The 24,203-nt window shown below is 41.8% G+C and overlaps 5 protein-coding genes across 9 annotated transcripts; 4 read left to right on the top strand and 1 right to left on the bottom strand.

Annotated features, from left to right (window-relative positions):
* The first annotated feature begins 120 nt into the window (after nt 1-120).
* Nucleotides 121-10,087, top strand: LOC137962642 (phosphopantothenoylcysteine decarboxylase-like). 3 transcript variants are annotated; one of them, XM_068809640.1, is made up of 3 exons: nt 121-258; nt 8,169-8,863; nt 9,408-10,087. In XM_068809640.1, exons 2-3 carry the CDS (start codon nt 8,558-8,560, stop codon nt 9,693-9,695), a joined length of 594 nt encoding a protein of 197 aa, XP_068665741.1. In that variant the 5' UTR covers nt 121-258; nt 8,169-8,557; the 3' UTR covers nt 9,696-10,087. The 3 variants fall into 3 exon arrangements, with proteins under 3 accessions (XP_068665741.1, XP_068665740.1, XP_068665742.1); XM_068809639.1 differs by having other exon boundaries at nt 8,495-8,863; XM_068809641.1 differs by lacking the exon at nt 121-258 and adding an exon at nt 383-433 and having other exon boundaries at nt 8,495-8,863.
* Nucleotides 10,088-10,576: 489 nt separating this feature from the next.
* Nucleotides 10,577-13,828, top strand: LOC137962536 (cystinosin homolog). Its single transcript, XM_068809448.1, has 9 exons — nt 10,577-10,800; nt 10,898-11,030; nt 11,274-11,363; nt 11,472-11,596; nt 11,813-11,855; nt 12,888-13,005; nt 13,099-13,148; nt 13,267-13,467; nt 13,574-13,828. The coding sequence occupies exons 1-8, from the start codon at nt 10,682-10,684 to the stop codon at nt 13,417-13,419; spliced, it is 831 nt and encodes a 276-aa protein (XP_068665549.1). The 5' UTR covers nt 10,577-10,681; the 3' UTR covers nt 13,420-13,467; nt 13,574-13,828.
* Nucleotides 13,829-14,868: 1,040 nt separating this feature from the next.
* LOC137961891 (putative GDP-L-fucose synthase 2) lies at nt 14,869-16,559 on the bottom strand. The gene is made up of 2 exons (XM_068808506.1): nt 16,215-16,559; nt 14,869-16,008 (listed from the first exon to the last, which is right to left on the bottom strand). Exons 1-2 carry the CDS (start codon nt 16,231-16,233, stop codon nt 15,053-15,055), a joined length of 975 nt encoding a protein of 324 aa, XP_068664607.1. The 5' UTR covers nt 16,234-16,559; the 3' UTR covers nt 14,869-15,052.
* A 125-nt stretch (nt 16,560-16,684) lies between these two features.
* On the top strand, nt 16,685-21,468 carry LOC137961892 (uncharacterized). 3 transcript variants are annotated; one of them, XM_068808507.1, is made up of 7 exons: nt 16,685-17,148; nt 18,283-18,352; nt 19,429-19,581; nt 20,283-20,368; nt 20,448-20,556; nt 21,106-21,279; nt 21,380-21,468. In XM_068808507.1, the coding sequence occupies exons 2-6, from the start codon at nt 18,332-18,334 to the stop codon at nt 21,271-21,273; spliced, it is 537 nt and encodes a 178-aa protein (XP_068664608.1). In that variant the 5' UTR covers nt 16,685-17,148; nt 18,283-18,331; the 3' UTR covers nt 21,274-21,279; nt 21,380-21,468. The 3 variants fall into 3 exon arrangements, with proteins under 3 accessions (XP_068664608.1, XP_068664610.1, XP_068664609.1); XM_068808508.1 differs by lacking the exon at nt 21,380-21,468 and having other exon boundaries at nt 16,689-17,148; nt 18,283-18,348; nt 21,106-21,275; XM_068808509.1 differs by lacking the exons at nt 18,283-18,352; nt 21,380-21,468 and having other exon boundaries at nt 16,687-17,148; nt 21,106-21,275.
* A 643-nt stretch (nt 21,469-22,111) lies between these two features.
* Nucleotides 22,112-23,443, top strand: LOC137961890 (GDSL esterase/lipase At3g48460). The gene is made up of 2 exons (XM_068808505.1): nt 22,112-22,750; nt 22,842-23,443. The coding sequence occupies exons 1-2, from the start codon at nt 22,112-22,114 to the stop codon at nt 23,349-23,351; spliced, it is 1,149 nt and encodes a 382-aa protein (XP_068664606.1). The 3' UTR covers nt 23,352-23,443.
* Nucleotides 23,444-24,203: the final 760 nt, after the last annotated feature.

Genomic DNA, 24,203 nt, shown 5'->3' on the forward strand with positions numbered 1-24,203 from the left:
TAGTATAAAATCCTAATAGTTAATATATAATATTAAATATATTAAAGAATTAATATACAATGTTACATATATTAACAATTTTTGGGAACTGCTTTTTTCTAGGCGGTTCGAGTACTTCCGAGTTCCGACCCGATTCGTTACCTTGGACGATCACGATCAGTCTCTCCATCGACGTTCGCCTCTGCAAACTTCGGTGTTACTAACACACTTAACCTTGACTGCTCGGAGAATTTACCGTCTTCTTTGTCACCGACATAGGTACCCCGTCATCCTCTTCGACTCTGTCATAGTGTACCATTTTTATCTCTATTCTCGTTTCTTTCTGTTTCCTCACCAGATCCCTATTTTCCCCCTTTTATTCTCATTTTCTCCATGTTCCTGGCTGCTGCTGCTTGCTATTCTCTGTTTTCTGCTTCTAGTATTGTGCTTTTCAGTTTTGTCTCAACTTTTCTTGTTAGTTATAGAAAGATTGTTTCTGAGAATTTGTTAATATTGTTGTTTTCGTGCTGCATGAATCTGGAGATTCTGTTGCTTGGTGGTTGTTGCTGTTTTAATTCGTTTTTCAGTTTTTTTCTTTTATAATTGTTCTGTTTGTTCTGAACGTGGGTAACCTTTTCTACATTTGTATGGTTGTTCTTTTTATGTGAAGTTTTTTTGTACTGTCTCGGTGCTTGGTCTGTGTAAACCGGTGTCGTGGCTGTTGAAGTGGAAAATTAGATGTAAATTTAGATGTGTCACGGTAGAGAACACCACTGCCTCCCAAAAAATGTCCCACAATGCGGTAAGTGACGGGGAACACTTTTGTATTTATCCTCTGTGGTGGCTGGGGTACTGAAGAGAGGCTCATAAATGGAGGAAAAATTAACGAGGACCTTGATGACTCTATACTAGTCGAGAAACCTACAACAAACTCAACGATAGAAGATGCAACTTGATAGAAAGCAGACTGAGTTCTGCTGCAATCATTTGGGGAGAGGGTAAAGCTTGTACTTTGGGACAGAGGAAATGGATGGAATGAATCATTACTTGACAAAAAGGCTTCCTCATTAGACTGTAGTTAAGATGATTCTCATGGATGAGCACACCTTGCTGATTCCTTGGCTAGGAATGCAGTCCCACAAATAACAACTTATTATGGGAAACTCCTATCCACTTCATTAGTTGTATTCCATCCCATTTTTCTGCTCATGTATATGTGTGTTGCTTTTGATTAGTTGGGTTCCAAAAGACTCACCTGTTCCTATTGCTATGCTATGTACTGATTCTGTTGGGGTGAATTTGTGATATGCTGGTAGATGCTGTTTGTGTACCTTTGTCACCATCTTAACAGATCTTAATTACTTATTTTACTGAAATCTTTGGAAGCATAAGAGGAGATTTTTATGGATTCGTCAATGTGCATGTTATTTTTGAAACATTTTTAGGGGATATCGCCTTGAAATTTTCATGCACTTATTGTACTATGTCATTTTATACTTTGATTCGTCGCTTGTGATGTCTTGATGAACCTCTCATGAATGTCCTTCTTTGGTTTTTTTTTTTTTTTTTAAATGATGCTGATTTTTATTAAGACAAAAACTTAAAAGAGCAAATTACAAAGGAGGGAACCCTTCCCATACAATAAGAGATTGCTGGGAAGTTCCGAATTTTGCCAATTTATTAGCCAAAGAGTTGGCTGATCTTGGAATGAGATTCCAATTATAATGATAGAAGATACAATGTTAGCAATACTGTCAGTGATGGACCAGTGGCGCCAAGGGGGGAGGCTGTCTTTGGAACACCAACTAATAACCGTCCTCTAGTCTCCTTCAATGATTAACTTGCCATGGAGACGATCCCTGAAGATTTGGAGGCCGAACAACAGAGCACTAACTTCGGCAGTATTAAAATCTGCAATGCCCACCGGACCAGCATAAGAAATAATGGGGTCTCCATTGTGACTTCTGAATATACCACCAACTCTTGCTGGACCAGGACATCTAATAGCACTACCATCAAAATTCAGCTTCTATGCAGTCACAAGGGGGAGGATCCCAGATAGCCATTCTAGGAACTCTGCTAGGGCCAGACATGTGAGTGATCAAATTTCAATTTTCCCGAAAGGGAAACCCTTGATAGAGTGGCAAAATCCTTCTTTGTATGAAGCCAACTCGAGATGAGGCCGATGACACGAGAAGTTGTGTTGTCTGGGGTACTAGCTTTGGAATTGAATCTCCGGTTGTTCTGCTCGAGCCAACACCATGGAACATGCACAAGACAGGCCGAAAGAATTAACTTGCCCAGCCGAGGATGGAAAATCCCTCGAACCATCTCAAAGGTGCCGAAGAGGTCCTGATGTAGCTCTAGTTGGAGCCCGATTTTCTGAAATATCTTCATCCAAACTTGTCACGAAAATCGACAGTGTAAAAGGACATGCTGGACTGTCTCTTCACACTCACCGCAAAGGGGACAACAAAGATCGGGGGCAGTGAAACCTCTTCTATAGAGGTTATCCGAAGTAAGAATCTGCTCTCTGATGGCTGACCACACGAAGAACTTGATTTTGCTTAGCGCTAAGAGTTTCCAAGCCAGATTTGCCTTGTACTCATGAGGACTATAGTCTTGCTTTCTGATATGAGAATAAGCCGAAGTGACAGTGAATTGGCCATTATTACTGGGCTTCCAAATCAGCTTATCAGCTGAGTGATCCCGAATAATAGTACTGCTGAGTTTAGTAAGGAGAGAACAAAAAGCCAATGATTCCTCATCATTTAATCCCCGACGAAACAGAAGACTCCATGAGTGATCACTCCATGAATTAGCCACAGAACAAGAAAGGTTGTTTGCCACCCTATACAGCCCCGGAAAGTCCTCTGAGAGAGATTGGGGGACCACACCATTCGTCCGACCAGAAGAGAAGGGTCCTTCTGTTGCCTGTGTGAAATGCGGTAGCATCTCTAAATACTGGAAGGAGCTTGAAAACTGATTTCCATATCAGGGATAGGAGGCGAGCAGCCCCACCCTCTCTCCACCATGCACCCGAAAACTGAAGGTAGAATTTCACCATATTCTTCCATAAATTGTTGTACTTGTTGTTGAAATTCCAAATCCATTTGAGCATAAGAGTTGTGTTCATTTCTTTTGTAGGTTGGATGCCCAATCCTCCCCTATCATGGGGCATGCAAATATCCTTCCAACTGACCAGATGGTATCTGAAGGTATCTTTTGAACCCCTCCACAGAAATCGTCGACGGATGGCATCAATTTTGGAGCAAATGGAGGCCGGACAGTACATGAATGATAACAAATAATTTGGAAGCCCTGCCAGACAAGACTTGAGGAGAGTGAGACGCCCCGCTGTTGATAAGAGTTTACACCTCCAAGTGGCTAGCCTCTTTTCAAATTTCTAAATGAGGGGGGACCATAGTGACACCGAAGGCCGAGAATCAAAAAGTGGAGCCCAAGATACGTAGCTGGCATATTTCCCACAGAGCATCCCAGATAGTCCGCCATATTCCAAAGCTCATCTGGATCAATATGATAGCCAAGGAGAGTGGTTTTTCCCCAGTTTATATTCTGACCAGAAGCGAATTCAAATAATCCCAGCACGACACGCAATTTTCTGATATGATCCATAGTACAAACCCCGAAGCAAATAGTATCATCTGCAAACTGGAGAATCGGAATGTCAAATGTTGTGCAATCAGTCGTGGGTAGGATTAGGAGCCATCCCATGTTCTTGGCCGAGTAGATCAAGGAGGATAGGTATTCTGCCACCACGTTGAAGAGCAGGGGGGAGAGGGGGTCTCCCTGTCTGATTCCCCTAGTTCCCATAAAATACCCACAAATTGTGCCATTGAGAAGGATAGAGTAGCTTGCAGAAGAGATGCAGCTTTGAATCCAGAAGCGCCATTTTTCTCCGAATCCCATCTTCCCCAGAAGGGTGTCCAGAAACTTCCAGTTAACTCTGTCAAATGCCTTTTCGAAGTCAATCTTGAGGATGAATCTGGGGAGCTTTTGGACCTTGAAGTGATGACTAAGTTCATGACATGCCATGGCTGAATCAAGAATGTTTCTTCCCTTAATAAAAGCACTTTGGCCATGGTGAATGGCAATAGGGAGGATTGCCCTGAGATGACTAGTAAGGAGGCTCTCAATCACTTTATATGCATTGGTAGTGAGACTGATCGGTCGGAAGTCGAATGGGAGCTTTGCCCCATCTTTTTTAGGGATGAGGGCGATGAAAGAGGCTCTGATACTCCTGTATCTGATGACATGCTGATAAAAGGAGCGGGCCATGCTGGAAATGTCTTCTTTGATGAAGGGCCAACAACGACGATAAAATTTTCCATTGAATCCATCCAGGCCGGGAGCACGATCCAAAGGAAAACCAAGGGCTGCAATTTCAATTTCCCACGTAGAGAAGGGGCGCTCAATGAGACTAACTGCAACTGATGGAATAACCTGAAGGTTAACCCATTGGAAGAAGGGCCGAAATGGCTGGTGATCGGGGTATAAATCTGCAAAAAAATTCACCAGTGAGTCAGAAATAATGGCTCGATCCGAGGTGGTCTCACCGTTGATGCTAAGCGTGACAATGCGGTTGGCCCTTCTTCGTGCAGAGGCGACTGCATAGAAGAATTTTGTATTAGCATCCCCGTCGGAGAGCCATTTGAATCTTGCACGTTGCTTCCACTGCACTAACTCGCTGTGGGCGAAGGACTGCAATTGCCCTTGAAGGGCATACCTCTGAGAGACTTCCAGAGAAGAGAGACCTCTGACTTCCTCCTCCGAGTCGAGAATGGTTATCTGAGCAAGGGCATCGGTTCTCGCAGTTGAGGAAGAGGCCTTCTTTTCAGAAGCTCAATACCTCAATAGCGGTTTTAGCATCTTAAGCTTGATTGGGAAGTCCCACCCTCTCGGTCCTGCAACGGACATATTCTCCCAAAAGGATTGGAGAGATAGATCAAAAGAGGGGTTCGCCATCCAATTATTGTTGAATCTGAAAGGGGAGGGCCCCAACTACCAAAATTGGGTATCAATCATAATCGGCCAATGATCAGAGACGACTCAATTGAGCACTTTGCCGGAGACGTTACTGTAGAGCTGAAGCCAATCATTGTTGGCTAAGAATCGGTCCAACTTTGAGCCTGCCATTTGACCAAGTGAAGGTCTTCCTAGATAGGGCAATCTTGTCCAGGTCCCAGCTGCCAATAAAATCAGCAAATAGCCTCATGGAGGTAGTGATTCTCCGGGACGACGGGGATTTCTCGTGGCAGAAGCGAGTGACATTGAAGTCACCCACAAGCATCAAAGGAATAGGCCACTTCTGACAAATCCTCGATAGATCCTCCCAAAAAAGGTGGTGCTCGTGGTGTCTGGTAGGGCCATAGACACCAACTAGGCACCAAATGTTCTCCGAACCTTTGTCTCGCAGCTTGATGCCAAGGGAGTAAGAGCCAGTGCAATGGTCAAGCACCTCAGTAGTACTGGTGTCCCACATCAATAGAATACCGTATGACGATCCCACTGCATCCACTGAAGCCCAGCCTGGCTCCTTTAGGTGCCACAACTCACGGATGTATCCAAGGGATAGAGAAGCCACCTTGGTTTCTTGGAGAACAACAACATTTGCCTTGGTAGAGGCAAGGAGGTCCCCGATGGAGGCACGACGACGCAAGGACCCAATTCCACGAACATTCCAAGAGAGAACAATCATTGATCATTTATCATCTTTTTTGACTTCTCAGATGGGTGGTTATCTCCCGGAAGAGGCTCCGCGAAGACGGTGCCCATTACCTTGGCAAGTTCCACTATCTAGGCCTAGGTTTCTTGGTCGTATTTGCATTGATCTGACTGAAGAGCTGCCACAAGCACTTGAGCTCGTTCACCCCGCTCTGGAATGATGAAATCTCCCGCCTCTGGGTTGCAGAGGTATCGAATGGTGGCACTGGGTCCTCCCTATAGAAGTTGTCTCTGCTGCCCTCTAGCTCGGCGTTGGTAGGTTACAATGGGAGGGGGGAAATTGTTTTGCCTGTGGGCACGAGTGTGCTCACTGCTTCCGGACTCTGCATCGGAGAGGTAGTTTTCAAGGTGGGGATTTCTCGGGGGTGAGCTAGAGGGAGGGGGGGGGGGGGGGGGGATTCCAATATCTTGTCCAGGTTGGCTGTGTGATTTCCCGAGGTTTGATTGTGCTTTTGGGGACCACATCTCTAAAGTCATCCATTGCAGCGATGCTGATACGGATCCAATATCGCTCATTATCCACCATAACACATCTGAAATATTACCCTTCACATGGGTGAAGAGGGTTGATGAGGATCCGGGCCTCATCCAGACGGTGCCAGTGCTCCGTGAGTGGGTCCAAAGCAATGATAGTGCCAAACTCGGATACGACTCTCGAAAAGACTGTTCTGCCATAGCTCAGTAGGAAGCCCTGTAATTGTGACCCATTGACCGTACTGGCTAGATGGTGCCGAGGGGAGCCACTCTGAGACCCCGATGATGCCAGAGCTGGTGTGGGGTATGATGGCAAAAGCCGCAGAAGACTCTTGCTGGGTTCCGAAATGAACAAGCCAAGTTTGGGGACTGAGATAGGAGATTCTAGGAGTGTAAGGGAGGTGAAGTGCATCAATCAGCCATTGAAAAATGCTGGATTTTATGACTTCGGGGGACGTTTGGACGAGAATGGAGCGAGTCAAAATTCTGCGCCCATCATGGAGAAGGTTTGGTGGGATTTGAATGATTTCGGGTAATTCTGTGGGAGTAGGGGGGACTGGTGTATGGCTTTGGGGCAAATCAGAAATTTTCGGGAACGAGGGGGTGTGCTGATATGAGTAAGAGGGGATGTTGGGAGGGTGTTTTGGTGGCGCTGGGTTGCTGGGAAGAGAGGTGGAAATCTTACTCTGGCATCACCGGGGCGGATTGACTCTTCTGTTGTGGTTAGCGTTGGGGAGAGGCTCTGGAGGGCATCGGCTAGCTCATTCCAGCCAAAACCCGAGTTTGGTGCCTCAAGTATAAATAGCTTGGCTAAAATGGAGGTTTTTGTGGGTGATCCTACATTCCCGGCGACCACAGAATGCAGTCACCGAGAAGAGGAATATCGAGTCCCGTGACCAGAGCTCACGGGATTTTTCAGTTTCCGAGGTAGCTCTCTAGAACTGAAGCCTGAAATTGTGAATCACTTCCACTGGGACACAGATGAATGAAAACTTTGGTCTGTCGGTTGAGGAGATACGGATCACCAGACCTGATTTCCGGATGACTTTCTCGACGGTAGCTCTGCATTTTTCGTAGCTTAAGTGGAAAATACTATTTCGTTTCTTCCGGCAAGAGACCGTTATCTAGCGAGCTTTGTATTCCTCCGTCGGAGCCTCAGAAAGGTCGCCGGAGCGTTGGCAGGACGGATCCGACCGTCTGTGATTTTTTCTTCCTCGTTGTGGAGAGACATTTCCTCCATTTCTTCTTGTCACAGCATCGCCGAGCCCTCTGTCGTCGTCGGAAAGGCTCGTCATAGCCTTGCCTGAGTGGCAGTGGTCGACGGGGGTGGTCCGGTCGCCAGCCGTAGGGACTGCAGCCGTCGGGAGAGCTCTCTCTCTCATTTAAGGGTTTTGGCGCACGTTAGCAGTTTCGAAATAGATGGCGCACGATACGATCGCTAACGGCACACGTTATGATAATTAATGGTGTACGTTAGCAATCACCTGTCGTCGGCGATTATTTCTCCCAATTTAGGAAACTCTAACTATTTCTCCGGTTTTCCATCGAGACGATGGGGAGCGGTGCCGACAAGCACCTGTCGTCGGCGATGGAAACATAGGAGGCGAAGAAATCAGAGAGGGTGTAGCGGCCGACGAGGAGCTGTAGACGGCGACAGAGGCGGACGGGAGGGGCATTCCCCCCCCTCCCTGTCCCGCGACTTGCCCGTTAACGAGCTGGCTCGGTTCGAAGCCACCCCTACTTGTGGCAATTGAATCTTTCATTTGTCTAAGTGTCACTAGGGGAAGGTCTAGCAGAATTATATACGTGTAACTTTTTTATATGTTAGTACTATATTCGTGAAAATCAAGTTAGTTAGTTCTATTTGCTTTTTTCTTGGTTTCATGTTAAATTCAACGCATCAGCTCATTTCAGCTAGTTTGTGTCAGATTCTTGTTTGACCTAGGCAATGTGGTTTTATCTTGTTTCAGAATACAGGAAAAATGTTCTAGCTGGATATTATGGTTACCTGAATGAATGTGGCCTTTTTTGGATTGCTGAGGATTTGTGGGACAAGATTAGGCCATTTAGCAGATAAACTTTTCCCTTTGCCCATCTCCTTTTAAACTGTGCTCTTGCTATGTGCTTGATTAGTAAAGCTTTTGATTTTGGATGGTATATTGTGGGTATGGTGGATTACTGCCGCTCTTTGATGAACTTGATCAACTTATGCAACATGTGCTGTAAAGACCTTCATATCTTTAAGCCTTTTTAAAGAGTACCCTTCATATCTTTGCTGTGTATTTTATGTGGCCAGGAATTTGCTGGTACTTTTTATTATGAGATTGCCTATGTAGAACCGACTTTGCAAGGGGAACATATGGAGGAAAATATGAGTTCTAGGAGACCACGAATTCTTTTGGCTGCTAGTGGAAGTGTTGCTGCTATTAAATTTGCAGTTCTTTGCCATAGTTTTTCTGAATGGGGAGAAGTGAAAGCGGTTGCCACTAAGTCTTCTTTACATTTCATTGACAAATCTTCACTCCCTAGGGAAGTGACACTATATACAGATGAGGATGAGTGGTCTAGCTGGAAGAGAATAGGAGATGAGGTACTTCACATTGAGCTTCGCAAGTGGGCAGACATTATGGTAATTGCCCCATTGTCAGCAAATACACTTGCAAAGGTATGATTATGTTCTAAGGACTCTGGATGTTATTCTTGGTGCCTTCTGGGATTTATCAATTTATAATTTTTGTGTATTGAGAATGAATCTTCCATATCAGTATAGCATTTCAAAAAGGTTGCTTAATTTAGGGAGAATATTCGATACTTGTGGCATAGTGTTGTTAAAGGAGGTTGGAACTTTCCATTTAAAAGATCCATAGCAAAAGTCAAGAGTCATTGGGAAGCCTATTCCACTAGTTGTTGCTTTTAAGAGTATAGAATCTAATTATGAGTGATGTTGGATCGGAATAAAGACCAATAGTTGAATCATATTTGATTTTATTGAGGAAATAGGTAATATTTAGTCTTTCTATTGGAGAAGTATTTGGATTGTCATGGATGTGTTTGGGACATCCGAATGGGTATGTTCTTATCTTCAATACTTTCATAATGAGGGTGCTCTATCATTCTGTTTCTCATAATTTTTCCAGAAGATTATAGAGCTTCAGTTTCCATATCTGCTTTTGAATCGTGCTCATGGGATTTGTGCTGGTCTTGTTTAGATAGCGGGAGGATTATGTGACAATCTGCTATCCTGCATTGTTAGGGCATGGGACTATAATAAACGACTCTTTGTGGCTCCTGCCATGAACACCTTTATGTGGAAGAACCCTTTTACAGAACGCCATCTTCTGTCTATCAGTGAACTTGGTATATCCCTTATTCCACCCATAACAAAGAAATTGGCTTGTGGTGATTATGGAAACGGAGCCATGGCTGAACCATCCCAGATATTTGCTACAGTGAGGCTCTCTTTTCCCTCTCAGCTGCCAAACGCTATGAATAGTTAGCTTAGAATTGCTCATCAGATTGATGTAACTTTCACAAGCCTATGGATCTTTAAAAGGTGAAAAGCAAAATGTTCAGTCTGTTCACCATTTCTGTATATGCCTCTGTATTCATCGAGTAGTAGTAGTATGCTGCATAAACTTTTTCAGTTTGTACCGGTGATGTTCAACTATAGGTGATCAGGTGGATTTGGATTAACTGGATGAATGGGCACGTCTGCAGACTGGTTCATGAGATTGATTTATGTCATTTCTGTACTATTTTCTGGGACTGTATTGGTATCTAAAGAAAGCTTGTTGTTATATCAGTTTAGTTTATGTTTATGTTTCCTCTATTAAAGAGCACTTCCCCGGAGGTTCTTTTCAGATAGTTGGCGAACATTTTTTTTTTTTTTATAATTTACTGTCAATAAGATATCTGTGACAATGCTTATGTGGAAAGTATATTGTAAGACTTCAAAAGACTTCAGGAATCAATTGAAGCCATGAGCATCCTTATGTGCAGAACTTGGGCGATTTAAATTGCTTTTAGATATAAGAGAAGAAGTTTCCATAGATGTTTAAGGGAAGATATGCAGCTAAGCTTGTGTTAATGGCTAATACCAGAGCTCCGTAATGTCATCAAGTTCTCTTCGTGAAGCGTGACGCGTGAAGCGGGGCCGTGGGCAAACCCCCTGGTGTGGAATAACAAACAGATCCTATGCCAATGAACTTGCCGAAGATCCCATCCAGATTCTTTCCTCCCAATTTCCTGGGTTCTTATTCCACAAATGCCCTCCACTTTTCTGTTATTTTGTGAATCCACTTCTGTTCACCGTCCGAACGCGTTGTCCTTTTCACACTCATATTTCTCATAGAAGAAATCATGCAAAGGGTAGTTTAGTAGTTTATTACCCGCAGCCGTGATAAAAAGTCACGAAACAGATGATCGTTTTTTCTTGCTCACTCTCTGTATCTCCGTCGGAAACGAGGAGTCGAGGAGAGAAACAATGGCTTCATGGCACTCTCTTCCTCTGGAAATCGCGTACCAGGTTCTGGGTTGGGTTGCTTTCTTCTCGTGGTCATTCAGTTTCTACCCCCAAGTCATCCTCAACTACAGAAGAAAAAGGTCAGCGGATCATTTTTTTCGTTTTGAATCTTGATTTCATTTCTGTTTTTGGATTTTGATCGAAGATTTTGGTTTTGTGGGCTTTGTTTATGAGCAGCGTTGTTGGGTTGCATTTCGATTTTCTGGTTCTTAACATAACCAAGCACTCGTCCTACCTCATCTACAACGCCGCCCTGTTCTTCAGTCCCGTTATACAGAAGCAGTACAGAGAGAAGTACGGACATGACGAGGTGGGATTTCCTTTTCTTTATCTTTTTATTTAATTTATTCCGGATCTTCTTCTTTTTTCTCGGTTTGGACCTCTGGTTTCTGTTAATCTTTATTTTATTTGAGGCAACGATGGTAAGATAAGTAATCATTTGTGCCTTTCTGAGCTTCTGAACTAGAGCTTGCTACCATTTCTAGCTGTAAATTTTTTTGTTATGCAACTCTTATTTGTTATTCCATCTTGAGTTGCTTTTGTTTCCTGACAGATGATTCCAGTAGCAGCCAATGATGTTGCCTTTTCAATTCATGCTGTTTTGTTGACATCATTTACCTTATTTCAAGTTCTCATCTATGACGTGAGTCCTATCCACTTCTGTCTGCCCTTTATTTTCAAACTTTGATTACTTCGTTGTTTGCTGAACCTTGAAAAATGAATTTTCACATATTTACTTATATGTGGACAGAGAGGAAATCAAAAGGTTTCAAAAACTTGCACTGCGATCTCAGCTATTGTATGGGTTTCTGTTATAGTCTGCATAATCATAGCAGTGCCACACCACAGTTGGCTTTGGCTCATCTCTGTGTTCAAGTAAGTCGCCTTAGTATTCGTCTCTGATTTTCAAGTAATTAAAAACACCATCACAGTTTCCTTTTCGTTCCTTTTTTTATTGAACAAAAAGCTTCTTGCAAGAGAGGGTTATTAAATAGATAGAATTTGGAGACTAAAGTTGTTTCTAATTAGTTATGATGTTAATTCTTATCATATCTGGATATATAGTTATTTTTTCTTCCTATTTTGTTGCAGCACGATCCAAGTTGTCATGACTGCGATCAAGTACATCCCCCAGGTTTGAGTTACTTCACATTTGCTTGGGCTATTTTTTTTAAACTGTATGGAAATCATGTATTCCCAAACAAGGAAGAAGAAGAAGCTTTAAATATGAGAATTTAGTTAGGATTTTGCTTTAATTTATATCAGACTTTCATACAGGTATGTTAGAGTCCTTCCATGTGAAGACATACTAGTATTTTGACAATTTGAAGTTTAACTTTTTCCTTTGTCCTCAATTTCCCACTGTCTAGAGTAGCTTATTATGGCAAGCAAACTAATTCTGATAGTGTTGGATCCTTCATGTGTAGAAATTTGTACTGCAAATTTGATACCTTATGCTTCAGTCAACTGATTCATAACCAAAAACTTGGGCTGTGGCTAAATGGTCTGATGGAAGATTCTCTTTAAGGAGGTCTTGAGTTCAAGCTTTCCTAGGATCAGGGATAAACAGGTAGAAACCTGTTGCAATAATGAAAAAAAAGGGAATTTCTATCCATCTATGTACCATTTTTCGAAATTGACCCTTAAAGCTTTCTTCAGCTATCGAGTACTTAACTATGGCCATTTGATGTACTTAACTATGGTCTCGAGATGTTTCGTTCTTCTCATAGAAAAACCTGTTTTGCTCTTTCAACTGTAATGTTGAAGAGGTACAACTGGAGGTGATGTGGTCATTTCAAGTATCTGTAAGCTAATTTGTGGGTAGATCTATAAGACCTTGACAAATGATGTGCCAGATACCATGATTGCCTTTGGTCTTTGATTCCTTTCCTCACAATCTACCTGTTGGAAGACTTCAATGAGCTTATATTTCCAATCTACCTGATTCCTTCACTGGAGTTGCTATGGGAGGCCTGAAGAAATTTTTAAACCATTAATGTGTCAGAAGAGGCTCTTTTTTTTTTTTTTTTATCTCTCAGTCATTTATCAAAGATTTAACATCAGTGCATCTGTAAAATTAGCTGATTTATGTTTCCTTGTAGTTAATACATTTGACACACATGCTTTTTAGCCCATCTGGTAGCCTTAGATACCTTTTTTATGGTAGGCCTGCATGAATTTTGGACGGAAAAGCACTGAAGGATGGAGCATTGGCAACATCTTGCTGGATTTACTTGGAGGCTTGACAAACTTCGCCCAGATGGGTGTACAGTCAGTAGACCAGTGTTAGTCATTCTCTAAGCACACAAATGTTTTAAGAGTGTTTTTTGGCTTATCTTACTATCATCTTTATTTAACCAAGCCGTTGCTTGCTGCAGCCACATTTGTGAACTTCTATGGTAACATAGGCAAGACCCTGCTTTCCTTGGTACATACCACTTCTTATTTAATCAAGAGCAGAAAAAGAATCAAATGTTCATCACTTTTGGTGCATTTTTTTGAAGATTTACTCATTTCATGGAAAACCTTTTTTATGTGTTTTACAGGAAGTAGTGTTCTTTGACCTTCTCTTCATCATCCAGCACTATGTTTTATACCGATCCAAAAGTGAGAACACCCACCTTGAAGACGAGGAGAGGACAACAGTAATAACACCTTTGCTGAAGCCCGCAGACCCTCCTCAATCATCTAATATCTAAGATGGAAAACTGCATCCCTTGTAGCATTCATCTCAAGATTTGCTGAAAGTATGTCTTCAATGAAAGTAGTTTATAGTGTTTCTGGGCTTATTTTCCAGTTTCTTTTCTGTACTTCACTTGTTTATTCATTTCTCGTGTCTTTGTTTTTATCCAGTGCACTAACCGGAAGAAGGAAGGGTTGACACTGGATTGAGATCCTTGCAGGGAAGTTGCAGATGGGAGACTGGTCTAAAGATCTAAAACACTGCTGTTGTTTTCTTTTCGTTTTGCTCTGGGTGAATATGTTAGACTACTACACCTGCCCAACTGAAACTGATATGTGAATGTGTTAAGACTGCTACACCCGCCCAACTGAAACAATACATATCTTTTACGTGAAGAAGATATCGATGGCTTGGTGCAAAATCAACTTTCTTTTTCCATGCTTGGAAGGATTCGCGTTTTTCTATGCCATGTAATAAGAGTAACGGACCGTCAAGGCTTTTGCTATTGAAACACTTTGGTGCCCTTTTCCAGGCAAAGCTGGAAATCTGTTGTGACATAAAAATTTCTAGGAAGCATTATGGCCTGCCTAGGAATCTCTTCGGAAACTTCTTCCCGAAAAATTCGAGGTTTCTAGGTAGGAGAAGTAAAAAAAACCAGTCACAAACCAGTCAGTAGTCGAAATGACCTTTCATTTTCCTCAATAAACTCAAACTGCAACTTTCAGATTGCCACTTCTCTTCCCTTGTGCAAGTTGTTAGTAAAGATCTCTGCAATGAGAGAGGTAAACAGCAGAAGTCTTTATGGTGGACTTCAAGATAGTTAAAGATTACTTTCAAATTGTTGGGGCTACCACTACAGCAGCCACACTATGGCCAGTCTGCGTAAAGACGAAAGCTGATCACAAATGTTCATAAGGAACTGAGAAACTGTATAGACATTATTTCTCATTGAAGGTATCACAAACACAGGAATCTGCATTTACCTTTAGAAAGATTTGCCTAAAGAGCATATGATGGACCTCACAGGAGAGAACCTATAAACTGATTTTGTAGTATCAAGGATGGATGGAATAAAGGACATATAGAGCCCTTTTTTATTTTGAATGTGGACAACACACACAACACCCTTCCCCCTGGTGAAACTAGAACCGAGGACCTCACACTATAAACCGACATGTGCTCGTTGAGCCAAAGGTTCAAGTCACATATATAGAGCTTTTTGGAGCAAACATTGTAGCAAACAAGTAGCAGCCATGGAGGCATGGAAGCAGTTGAGAGTCTAGTTCTGTGATTTTTTATCTGTTTTTGAGGAACAGTTCTATGTTATCATAGCCAAATTAAAAAGTTTCAGGCAAAGTTTGCTACAATTGATGATTCAAGCTGATCTGATCAAGTTTTACTTAAGAAGAGCATCTGCATAGTGGCAGGGAAGGAGAAATCATGCTGTAGTCTCATATCATCCAAATATCCATAAGAAAGTCATTTATTGAATTTGATCCCTCATCCCAAAGTACATCCTATAACAGTATCTCAAAGTACACTACGAATGCTTCATACACTAATAAGCAGAAATACCTAATCAGTAACATAGAGGTATGAAAGAACAAGTGCATAAATAGGGAAATGGATGAATCAAACACCAACGGACCTCATGACAAATGCTCCAAGTACCACTTGTAAGTCTCCACAAGTCCATCTCTTAGTGGAATTTTAGGTGTCCATCCAATACCAGCCAACTTTGAACTATCCATGAGCTTCCTTGGAGTCCCATCTGGCTTTGTTTTGTCCCATACAAGCTCTCCCTCAAAACCCACGACCTCCTTCACAAGCTCCGCCAGGTCTTTAATGGTCACCTCCTTCCCACTTCCCACATTTAAGTGGCTCAACCCACTGTAGTTGTCCATCATAAAAACCACAGCATCTGCTAAATCATCAACATGCAAGAATTCACGCAGTGGGCTTCCAGTACCCCACACCACCACCTCCTTTGCATTTGCAAGCTTAGCTTCATGAAACCTTCTCATCAAGGCAGGCAGAACATGGGAATTCTCCGGATGAAAATTGTCATTAGGGCCGTAGAGGTTAGTAGGCATCGCAGATATGGCATCCCAATTGTACTGTAACCTGTAAGCTTGACACATTTTGATGCCAGCAATCTTAGCAACAGCATACCACTCGTTTGTTGGCTCCAAAGGGGCAGTGAGGAGAGCGTCTTCAGTGATGGGTTGAGGCGCAAATTTGGGGTAAATGCAGGAGGAGCCAAGGAAGAGAAGCTTTTGGACAGACCCACATCGGTAGGCAGCCTCGATGACATTGGTCTGGATCTGGAGGTTGATGGAGATGAAGTCTGCAGGATAGGTATTATTTGCGTGAATGCCTCCAACCTTAGCTGCAGAAAGGATCACGTATTTTGGGCGTTCCTGATTGAAGAAATTCTCAACGTCAGATTGACGCGTGAGATCCAACTCCTTATGAGATCGAAGAACAAGGTTTTCAAAACCAAGGGATTGAAGATTGCGAACGACGGCAGATCCAACAAGCCCACGGTGGCCGGCGACGAAGATCTTAGCAGTTTTATCCGAGAGAAACGATCCTGGGAGCATTTCTAAAAGCGTAAACAAGGACAACCAGTTCAGGGCTCTGATCCATAATAAATCCGAGCTAAAGCTAAAGAAAAACCGACTCTTAATAGTTCAATTGCAACACCGGGGGACAGTGAGCACAGCCGCACAAGCAAAACAGATAACAAAATAGGAAAAAAGAAGGGTAAAACGAACAGATCAAGATAGTCTGGAGAAAAGAAAAACGTACCATTTCCGGAGGCTCCCATGTTTCGGGATGTGGAAATTTGCTAATGCCCCTTGTTCTTATCGGTCGTTTTGAGTGAAGAAGAGTGAAGTGGGGGAGAGATGCAACGACAAATGAGGCCCCAGAAGCTGTCGGCCCTGTGAAATTGTGACTGATCGCCGACACAAAATGCTCTTAAACCTATGAAGATCTTCACCTCGCATAACATAGCCTCTTAAAACAGATCTGTATATTTATTAGACAATTCTGAGATCCGATCGGAGACTCAGGAACAGGTGAGGGACAGCCCTTATTATTTAATTGCACATTATAAGTTACTATTTTAGATTAAAAAGTGTTGATCGATCGAAATAGCTTCTCAAGAGGGAATGAATTCATAATAGTATTATATATATATAATAAAAATAGTTTTTAAAAGAAGGAAAAATAATTCCATAAAAGAGGATCACAGAAAAAATAAAAAAGAACGAATTTAGATATGAAACTGAAGTGGTATTCAGAGCATTTTCATTATTTTTTTTTCTGAATTAATTTTCCTTAAAAAGCCCAGATGTACTCGTCGAAACTGAAGGAACTCTCAAATCTGGTTCACCCCAGTCTTCTGATACGATTTTGTATGATTCTACATTGATACTTCCAAGACCATATTGATTCATGACTGTTTCCTCGACACCCGTACGAGTATGGTTGTGTTTAGACTGTAGATTCTAGGCTATACTTACAAACGATCGTTCAGCTAAGTCTTCAATTTGTCAGTCGGAGGGAGTAGACAGATGGAAGGAGGTAAAGGAGGGGAGAAGAAGGTGTTGGTGACCTCGACGTCGACGGAACCCTGATCCAGAGCGTTGGTCCCAGTTCCAACCGTCTCCACCGCCGGGCCTTCTCGGATGCGTTTCACCACGTCTTCGGCATCGATGGCACAATCGATGCCATCCAGGTGACCCCTTCTTCCTCTCGTAACGAATTTTCAATTACGGTTTGCATGTCGCAGAACTTCCCTTTCCCTTCTTTCTAAATCTCTTCTCGACCACGGAACCATATCAACCGCCTTAAATTGCCGTGTCGTAGTTCAGATCACTTCTTCTATAACGGATAAGCTCCGTTGAAAGACACTTCAAGAATTTAGCTGTGCAGTGCATTTCTTCTCATTAAGCATGAAAGGTGTATTGCTTTTATGCATGGAATATATAACTAAAGTTACCAAATCCTCTTGCATTTGTAATCAAGCCCCAGGTCTAGCATTTGTAATCAAGCCCCAGGTCTATTCTTGTCTATTTCACCTGGGAAAAATTCAAGCTCATCTGACTTCATCCTGTTCTTAAGCTTGATTTTAAGCAGTTCCACTCAAGCTTGAATTATCACAATGTCAAACCTGAGGTTGGTTTCAAGCCATGATTAAGATTGGCAAGCTTTTCTTTTCTTTTTCTTTTTCTTTTTTTCGTTTGCTGCTTTTGTTGGGCGGGCTTATATACTGTAGATTGATTCGTTTTTGGCGTTCTTTATTTGCACTCAACATTTGGTTTGATTTGCGTTGGCATTTGCCATCCCTAATTTGCTCATTTGATTCAAAAATGTTGCAATTTGCTGAACTATATCTAACTAATTGAGCATGTGCATTTGACAAATGAAGATTTTTGTAGTAACATTGTCCTCTCTTGAACAAGACCTATGTAGTAATAGTGTCCTATCTTGGGCATGTATCTTCCATAATGCTAACCAACTAGTTTGTTCCTTGGTTAAGGGTGGCATTTTCCTACAAGTTGTTGTTAGGAACTCTCTTTCACTTGATTAGACTCTTAAATATGTATTTGCTGCTCCCTTCTGTTTATTTCTCTCTGTTGTATTTTTTTAATTCCTTTTAGTCTGATCTCCTTTTTGCTGTGTTAAAAAATTAAAATAAAATGGTGAGTTGTAAAAATTAATAGCTTTCATCTTAGAAAAACAAAGTACAAATTGGTATGTCTAATATTCTTTTTCCATTTTGAAGTGGAAATTATGGAGACTTGTTTCTGTTATACTATGTGAAATGAGAATTACAGTCTTATTGTCACCATTTTTTGTTCATCTGCAGCATCATGGGCAAACAGATCCAGCAGTAATAGTGAATACTCTAGTACACTATGGTGTACCTGCCAATGTTGGTATCTTCTGTAATTGAACTTCTGATATCTGTTCGACATTTTCATTTTGATATCTTGGAGTGACCAGAATGTGGCTCTTTCATTCCCTTAAAGAAGAAAGAATTGCCTCAATGCACTTATGTTTTTGTATGTCAAGCTTTGCTCTGTTTTATATGAATGACTCATTAGACGCTCATGTCACTTTTGTTATTAAGTAAGCCAAACATAATGCTTGTCAGAGATTTGAGAGCTTGAAACATGTTCTATATTGTTCTAGTAAAAACTGTAGGGGCAACATGCCTGTGTGAATGTTCTAATGCATTTGTACCACATACATCTTGTGTATTTGTGGTGATAGACCAGCTTTCCCTCATGAAGTTGTATTCACTTCAGCAATATTATGTCAATGAGTTTGCTGCTCTTTTATATATTTTGTAACCTGATGCTCACTGTCTTCCAGTTTGAGCTTTACTTTAACTTTAAATGAGTCAACCATAGTTACCGGAACTCTTTATGGGGTTTTTTCTCCCTGTAAACTTGTTTCAGAAACTGAAATGAAACTTTTCAAAAACTTTATGAGTAATTCTTCAGAAAAAACTCTTCAGAAACATCATTGAAACATTTATGAAACTTTTAGGAAACTTTACTAAATTGTAATCAAAATCTATTTGAAACTTCATAAATGAAACTTTTCCTAAATTTTATGAGAAAATCTTCAGAAATATTCTTGGAAATTTATGAAACTTCACTAAATTTAATCAAAATCTATTTGAGACTGTTGAAAGTAAAAAGTTAAAAATGACATAGCATTCCTGAGGCTGCTCTCCACTTTATCGATACAAAATTAGTAAATTGGCTATTCCATCATCAGGATGAATCAATTAAGTTGTAGTACATGCTAAAGATGCAGATTAATATCAATTTTTTCATTACAGTACTATTTCTCATCTTATGGAAATGGTTGATCAGTTACTGTTGCTATTGTTCAGACATTTGAGCTTATAATCAATAAAGAAATATGATACTGACAATCCAGTCTGAGAAAGACTGTCTTTGTTTGCTTCTTACTATCTGTTTATTATCTCTACTTTTGGTAGGTGGCTACTGAGAAATTACCAGAACTTAAGTCAAGGATGATTAATTATGCTAGAGAACATGCCAAAGACATTGCAGAGGGCCTGGAGGTGCTTCCAGGGGTGAATGCCCTCCTTGATGCGTTGTCTTCTAAGAAAAATGTTGTTGTAGGGTTGGTATGTATGGAATATCCTCCCTTCTGCAGCTTTATGCTGTAACTTAACTATGGAACTTTGATAGGTCGAGGTTTTCAATTCTATAAACTGAGTAAAGAATTTGCTTGATGTATGCCTTTGTAACGAAAAGCATGTTGAACATCATACTAACCAAACATAAAATGGTTTTTCTTTTTCTTTTTTGTTGGAAAATGTGCAAATTTTATTAAAGGGAAAACATAAAACGGTTTTACCTGTTTGCCACCTTCATATTTAGAAGGTATCATTGTATAGAGCCAAAAATAGAGTGGTCGAGTGATATGACTCCCATGTCCAGACCTGTCTGATACTCCTAGAGCTTTGTTTACATTGCCGTTTGAATAATGCATGTGCCATCAGTTCCATTGTCTTTCAAATTCACCTGAAACTTTCCTTTGCTCCAAAATTACCTATTTTAAAGTAGTTATCATGATTTTTTTATCCTTGAAAATTGCATCTTTGAGCTCATGGAGGTTTCGATCCAAATATCATTACATTGTCATTGTCCATAAACACTAACGAATATTGATCATGGTCTGCTTCATCTCGGTAGCTTAGCAGTTGTATCTTGTGCCTTTGATGCTCCTTCTTCATATCTCATACTCATGTAACAGTTCCATCATCATATCTCATACTTATGTAACATCATTATATCTCAAACTCATGTAAAAGTTCAATCCTAGGTTACGGGTAACCTGGAAGAGTTTGCTTGGATGAAGATGGAGGGACTGGGTATCAGGAAATATTTCACTGTTCCAAATATTGGAGGGTGAGTTTTAGCACTTGTGGAAGAGCTTAAATTTTCTTTTGAGGGAAGTTCTTGCTCACTAACGGTGCTTTTTTACCAGTTTTGGAAGTGATCATTCTGATCGAGGTCAACTTGTGAAGATTGCTGCGGAGAGAGCTGAGAAGCTGGTTCCTGGTGGATTTGACCTCCGAGTGCATGTTGGAGACACGGTATGGACTTTTCCCTCAAGCCAGGGGCTAATCACCTATCTGTATGTCCTGCTTTTCAGTACTTTTTAATTTATATTTTTTTAAGATGTTGTGGATTCAGTAAATGTTTTGCTTTTATCTGACAAGTATCCCTCTGATTCACATGAATGTTGGTTCCTCCTATGCATTTGATGGTCCTCACAATGCAAGCTAGTCGATGGGTTTTTTATTGTCAAATGTGAGCAAAATGGTCGATGATATTTACCCCTCTTTGCCAATAACTAGTTCCCTTTTTGACACTTACTGCGTTTAATTCAAAGGCTTCCATACACTTCCAAGCTAGCAAGGCACACATACAATTGTAGGCATCTTGTACGCTATTCTTTTCTTTCAGTTTCTGGTATTAGTGATATGTGGCAAGTGGGAAAGGAAATTGTGCATCCACTGTTGCACTACAATTTACACTAATGGTTGTTTTGCATGTAATATTGAGAACTAAAGTGCTGTTCCTGTCCCAGAATATGTGAGACACCTTTAAACACTTCTATCTTTTTTGTTTTTTAACTGCAGCCTAGTGACATCCGAGCGGCTGAATTTGGAGGAGCTTTAGCAGTTGGAGTATGCACAGGCATCTTCACCAAGGAGGATCTGCTTCAGGCTGGTACTGGAAGTGCAGTTATTCTTCCCAATCTTGCTGAAGTAGGTGTTTTCATGGGTGTGTTGGGCATTCAGAGCTAAAGGGGGGTTAGTCAACATTTACAACTACTTTAAGTTCAACTTCGAAAACAGTTTTCAGCGTTAATGATTGTAGTTTATTGTACAATTTATCCTCTATTTTCCTCAGCCTTCCTTGTATGTGTGATCTTGAGAGGGAGAGGGAGGAGAGAGAGAGAAAGAGGCCGACAACGAGAAAGAGAAGGGAGAGGGAGGCCGAAAGGGAGAAAGGAATGTGAGAGGAAGAAAGAGACGAACTTCAGCGTAGGGCTTTGGTGCACCACTCACGGGTTCAAGGAGTAATGAGGATCCTATAAACTGGCACAAACTTTACCATTTTACATGATGAATTACATTTTCTACATCATATGTAATGACCGTTTTTTTTTGGTGCGTCAGGAACTTTACTATCTCTGTAGGCAGGGACACCCGGCAAATCAACATGAGCTACTATTCCTTGTCATCTTCTGGAATTCATCTGTAAGCACTTCTACTCTGCAATAAATAGCCGAGAAAGCTGGTGAAACTGAAAGTGACCTTAAACACCTCTTCTTCCACCTCTCATATTTACTTCTGGAATTTATATTCCCCATCCTCTCATTCAACAACAACCAACCTCCACCTCCAAAGCCATAAATTCTTTACCTCCTACTCTGTCCGGTTCTTTACCAAGAACCCCAGAAGGATAATAACTCTCCACTGTACTGCCATTGTCACCGTTGCTTCTGTTCTTTTTTCTCGTAACATATATGTCGGTCATGTTACCTACAGTAAGCAAACATATTGCTCTATATAGTCTCCACTAGCTCATGCAACTCCACTCCACTGGACTTGGTTTCTCAGAAGAACTAACAGGGCGAAAATGGTATCCCTTGATTACCCAGCTTTCCATCTCCTTGTCACCACCTTCTCCCTTCTCTTCCTCTCAGCTTCACCTTCATCTCCATTTTCGTCCCTTTACGCAGGTCAGTTCTCCAAAATATACGCTTTTGGTGACTCTTACACGGACACAGGCAACACCAGATCACACACAGGCCCCAGCGGCTATGCCCATGTATCCAACCTCCCTTACGGGATGACCTTCTTCCACCACCCCACCAACCGCTACTCCGACGGCCGCCTACTCGTCGACTTCCTGGCCGACGCCCTCTCTCTCCCCTTCCTCCCCCCGTACCTCGACCGCACCACCGACTCCGCTCACGGGGTGAATTTCGCTGTCGCCGGAGCGACGGCGATAGACCATGAATTTTTTGTGAGAAACAACGTCCCACTGGCGATCACCCCCCAGTCTCTCAGCACCGAGCTGGGTTGGTTCGATGGGTTGATGGAGAAGAAAGGATGTGGGAAGGTGGCGTCGGTGGAGTGCGATTCCGCCATGAAGAATGCTTTGTTCTGGGTGGGTGAGATTGGGGCGAACGACTACGCGTACACTGCTGTGTCGTCTGTGACGAATTCTACTGTTCAGAGACTCGCTGTTAACACCACCCTCACTTTTCTACAGGCAAGTAGCAGTGTCGCTCGTTTGGTCGATTAATTTGTTCCGAAATTTCTATCGGCCATTAAATTTCGATGATTTTTATTATCACAATCAGGCTTTAATCAAGAGAGGAGCAAAGTCGATGGTGGTTCAAGGCTTGCCCATGCTCGGATGCCTCCCGTTGAGCCTCTACCTGGCTCCGCCGGACGATCGTGACTCCATCGGCTGTGTAGCCAGCATGAACCGAGTAGCCCGAGACCACAACGCTCGCCTCTTATCAGGCGTACGGACACTCCGCCAATCTCACCCGAGTGTCACCATCTCATATGCGGATTTTTGGAATGCCCACCGGGCCGTCGTGAGCAGCCCGGCCAAGTACGGCATCCGGGAGCCATTCAAGACTTGTTGCGGGACCGGCGGCGGCCCTTACAACTTCCAGGCCTTCGCTACGTGTGGAGCACCCGATGCGTCGAAAGCCTGCGCTGAGCCGTCCGAGTACGTGAACTGGGATGGAGTCCACCTCACAGAAGGGATGAACGCTGTGCTCGCAGAGCTGTTTCTACGGGGCGGGTATATGGACCCTCCGTTTACCCGATTACTTCGCAACAAAAGAGTTAGGGTTTAAAGATTACCCCATGACATGGGGTGGGTGTCTTAGTTTTATATATTGAGAGCTTTAAAATAATATACGTTTTGGTCAGATGTATTTGAGCCGTATTAACCTATCTTAATGTCAAAAAATACAAAAATAAATAAATTAAATGATATATAATGATTTTTGCATTGAAACTTTCGGTATCCGAATCGTATGGATCAATCAGTACCGGTATCCATACGAGTATCTTTTCAGGAACACTAGATACCTACCCCTGCATAAAAGCAAGCAAAGGAGAATCCCTAATTGAAGACTACTTCCAAAGGGTTTGGTCAGATAGGTTGGTTGGGGAAAATCAATATACAGATAAAGACATCAAAGAAGTTTGATTTAATATGCCCACATGGGATTCAAATCTTTGATTTGCTGAATCCAAAGACCATTTCAAAAAATAAAACAAGCATTAAAACCTCTGGACCCATAATTAATGTTATCAAATTGAACTAATAAAAAACCAGATGATTCTTCAAAGGGTATTTGACTCTTCTTTCAGAGCTTCCAACCAGTTTGTATGACAACATGCAGAAGAAAAGATCTCATTTGCATTGATGAGAGAATAAATTTATTTAGATGAAAAGAGAAGATTCATTGTATCAAAAGCAAGGACATTTATATATCAATAAGTATCAAAAGAATCAGTCTGCTGCTGCCTCTGGGTATTGATTGCAAACATGATTCTCATTGAAGTGAACTAAAAAGTGAAAGTATCATGCTAGTAAGGGGAGTTAAAAGGACCATTTTCACCAGTCAATGGGGGGAGACAAAAATAAAAGTTGATGAAATTGGTATTCATATAGTTTCATTAAGAACCAAAAGATGAGC

Source organism: Aristolochia californica, unplaced genomic scaffold (genome assembly GCF_029961685.1).
Source record: "Aristolochia californica isolate CCGP_79_NKW_82.1479 unplaced genomic scaffold, dmAriCali1.0.hap1 SCAF_4, whole genome shotgun sequence".
NCBI lineage: Eukaryota > Viridiplantae > Streptophyta > Magnoliopsida > Piperales > Aristolochiaceae > Aristolochia > Aristolochia californica.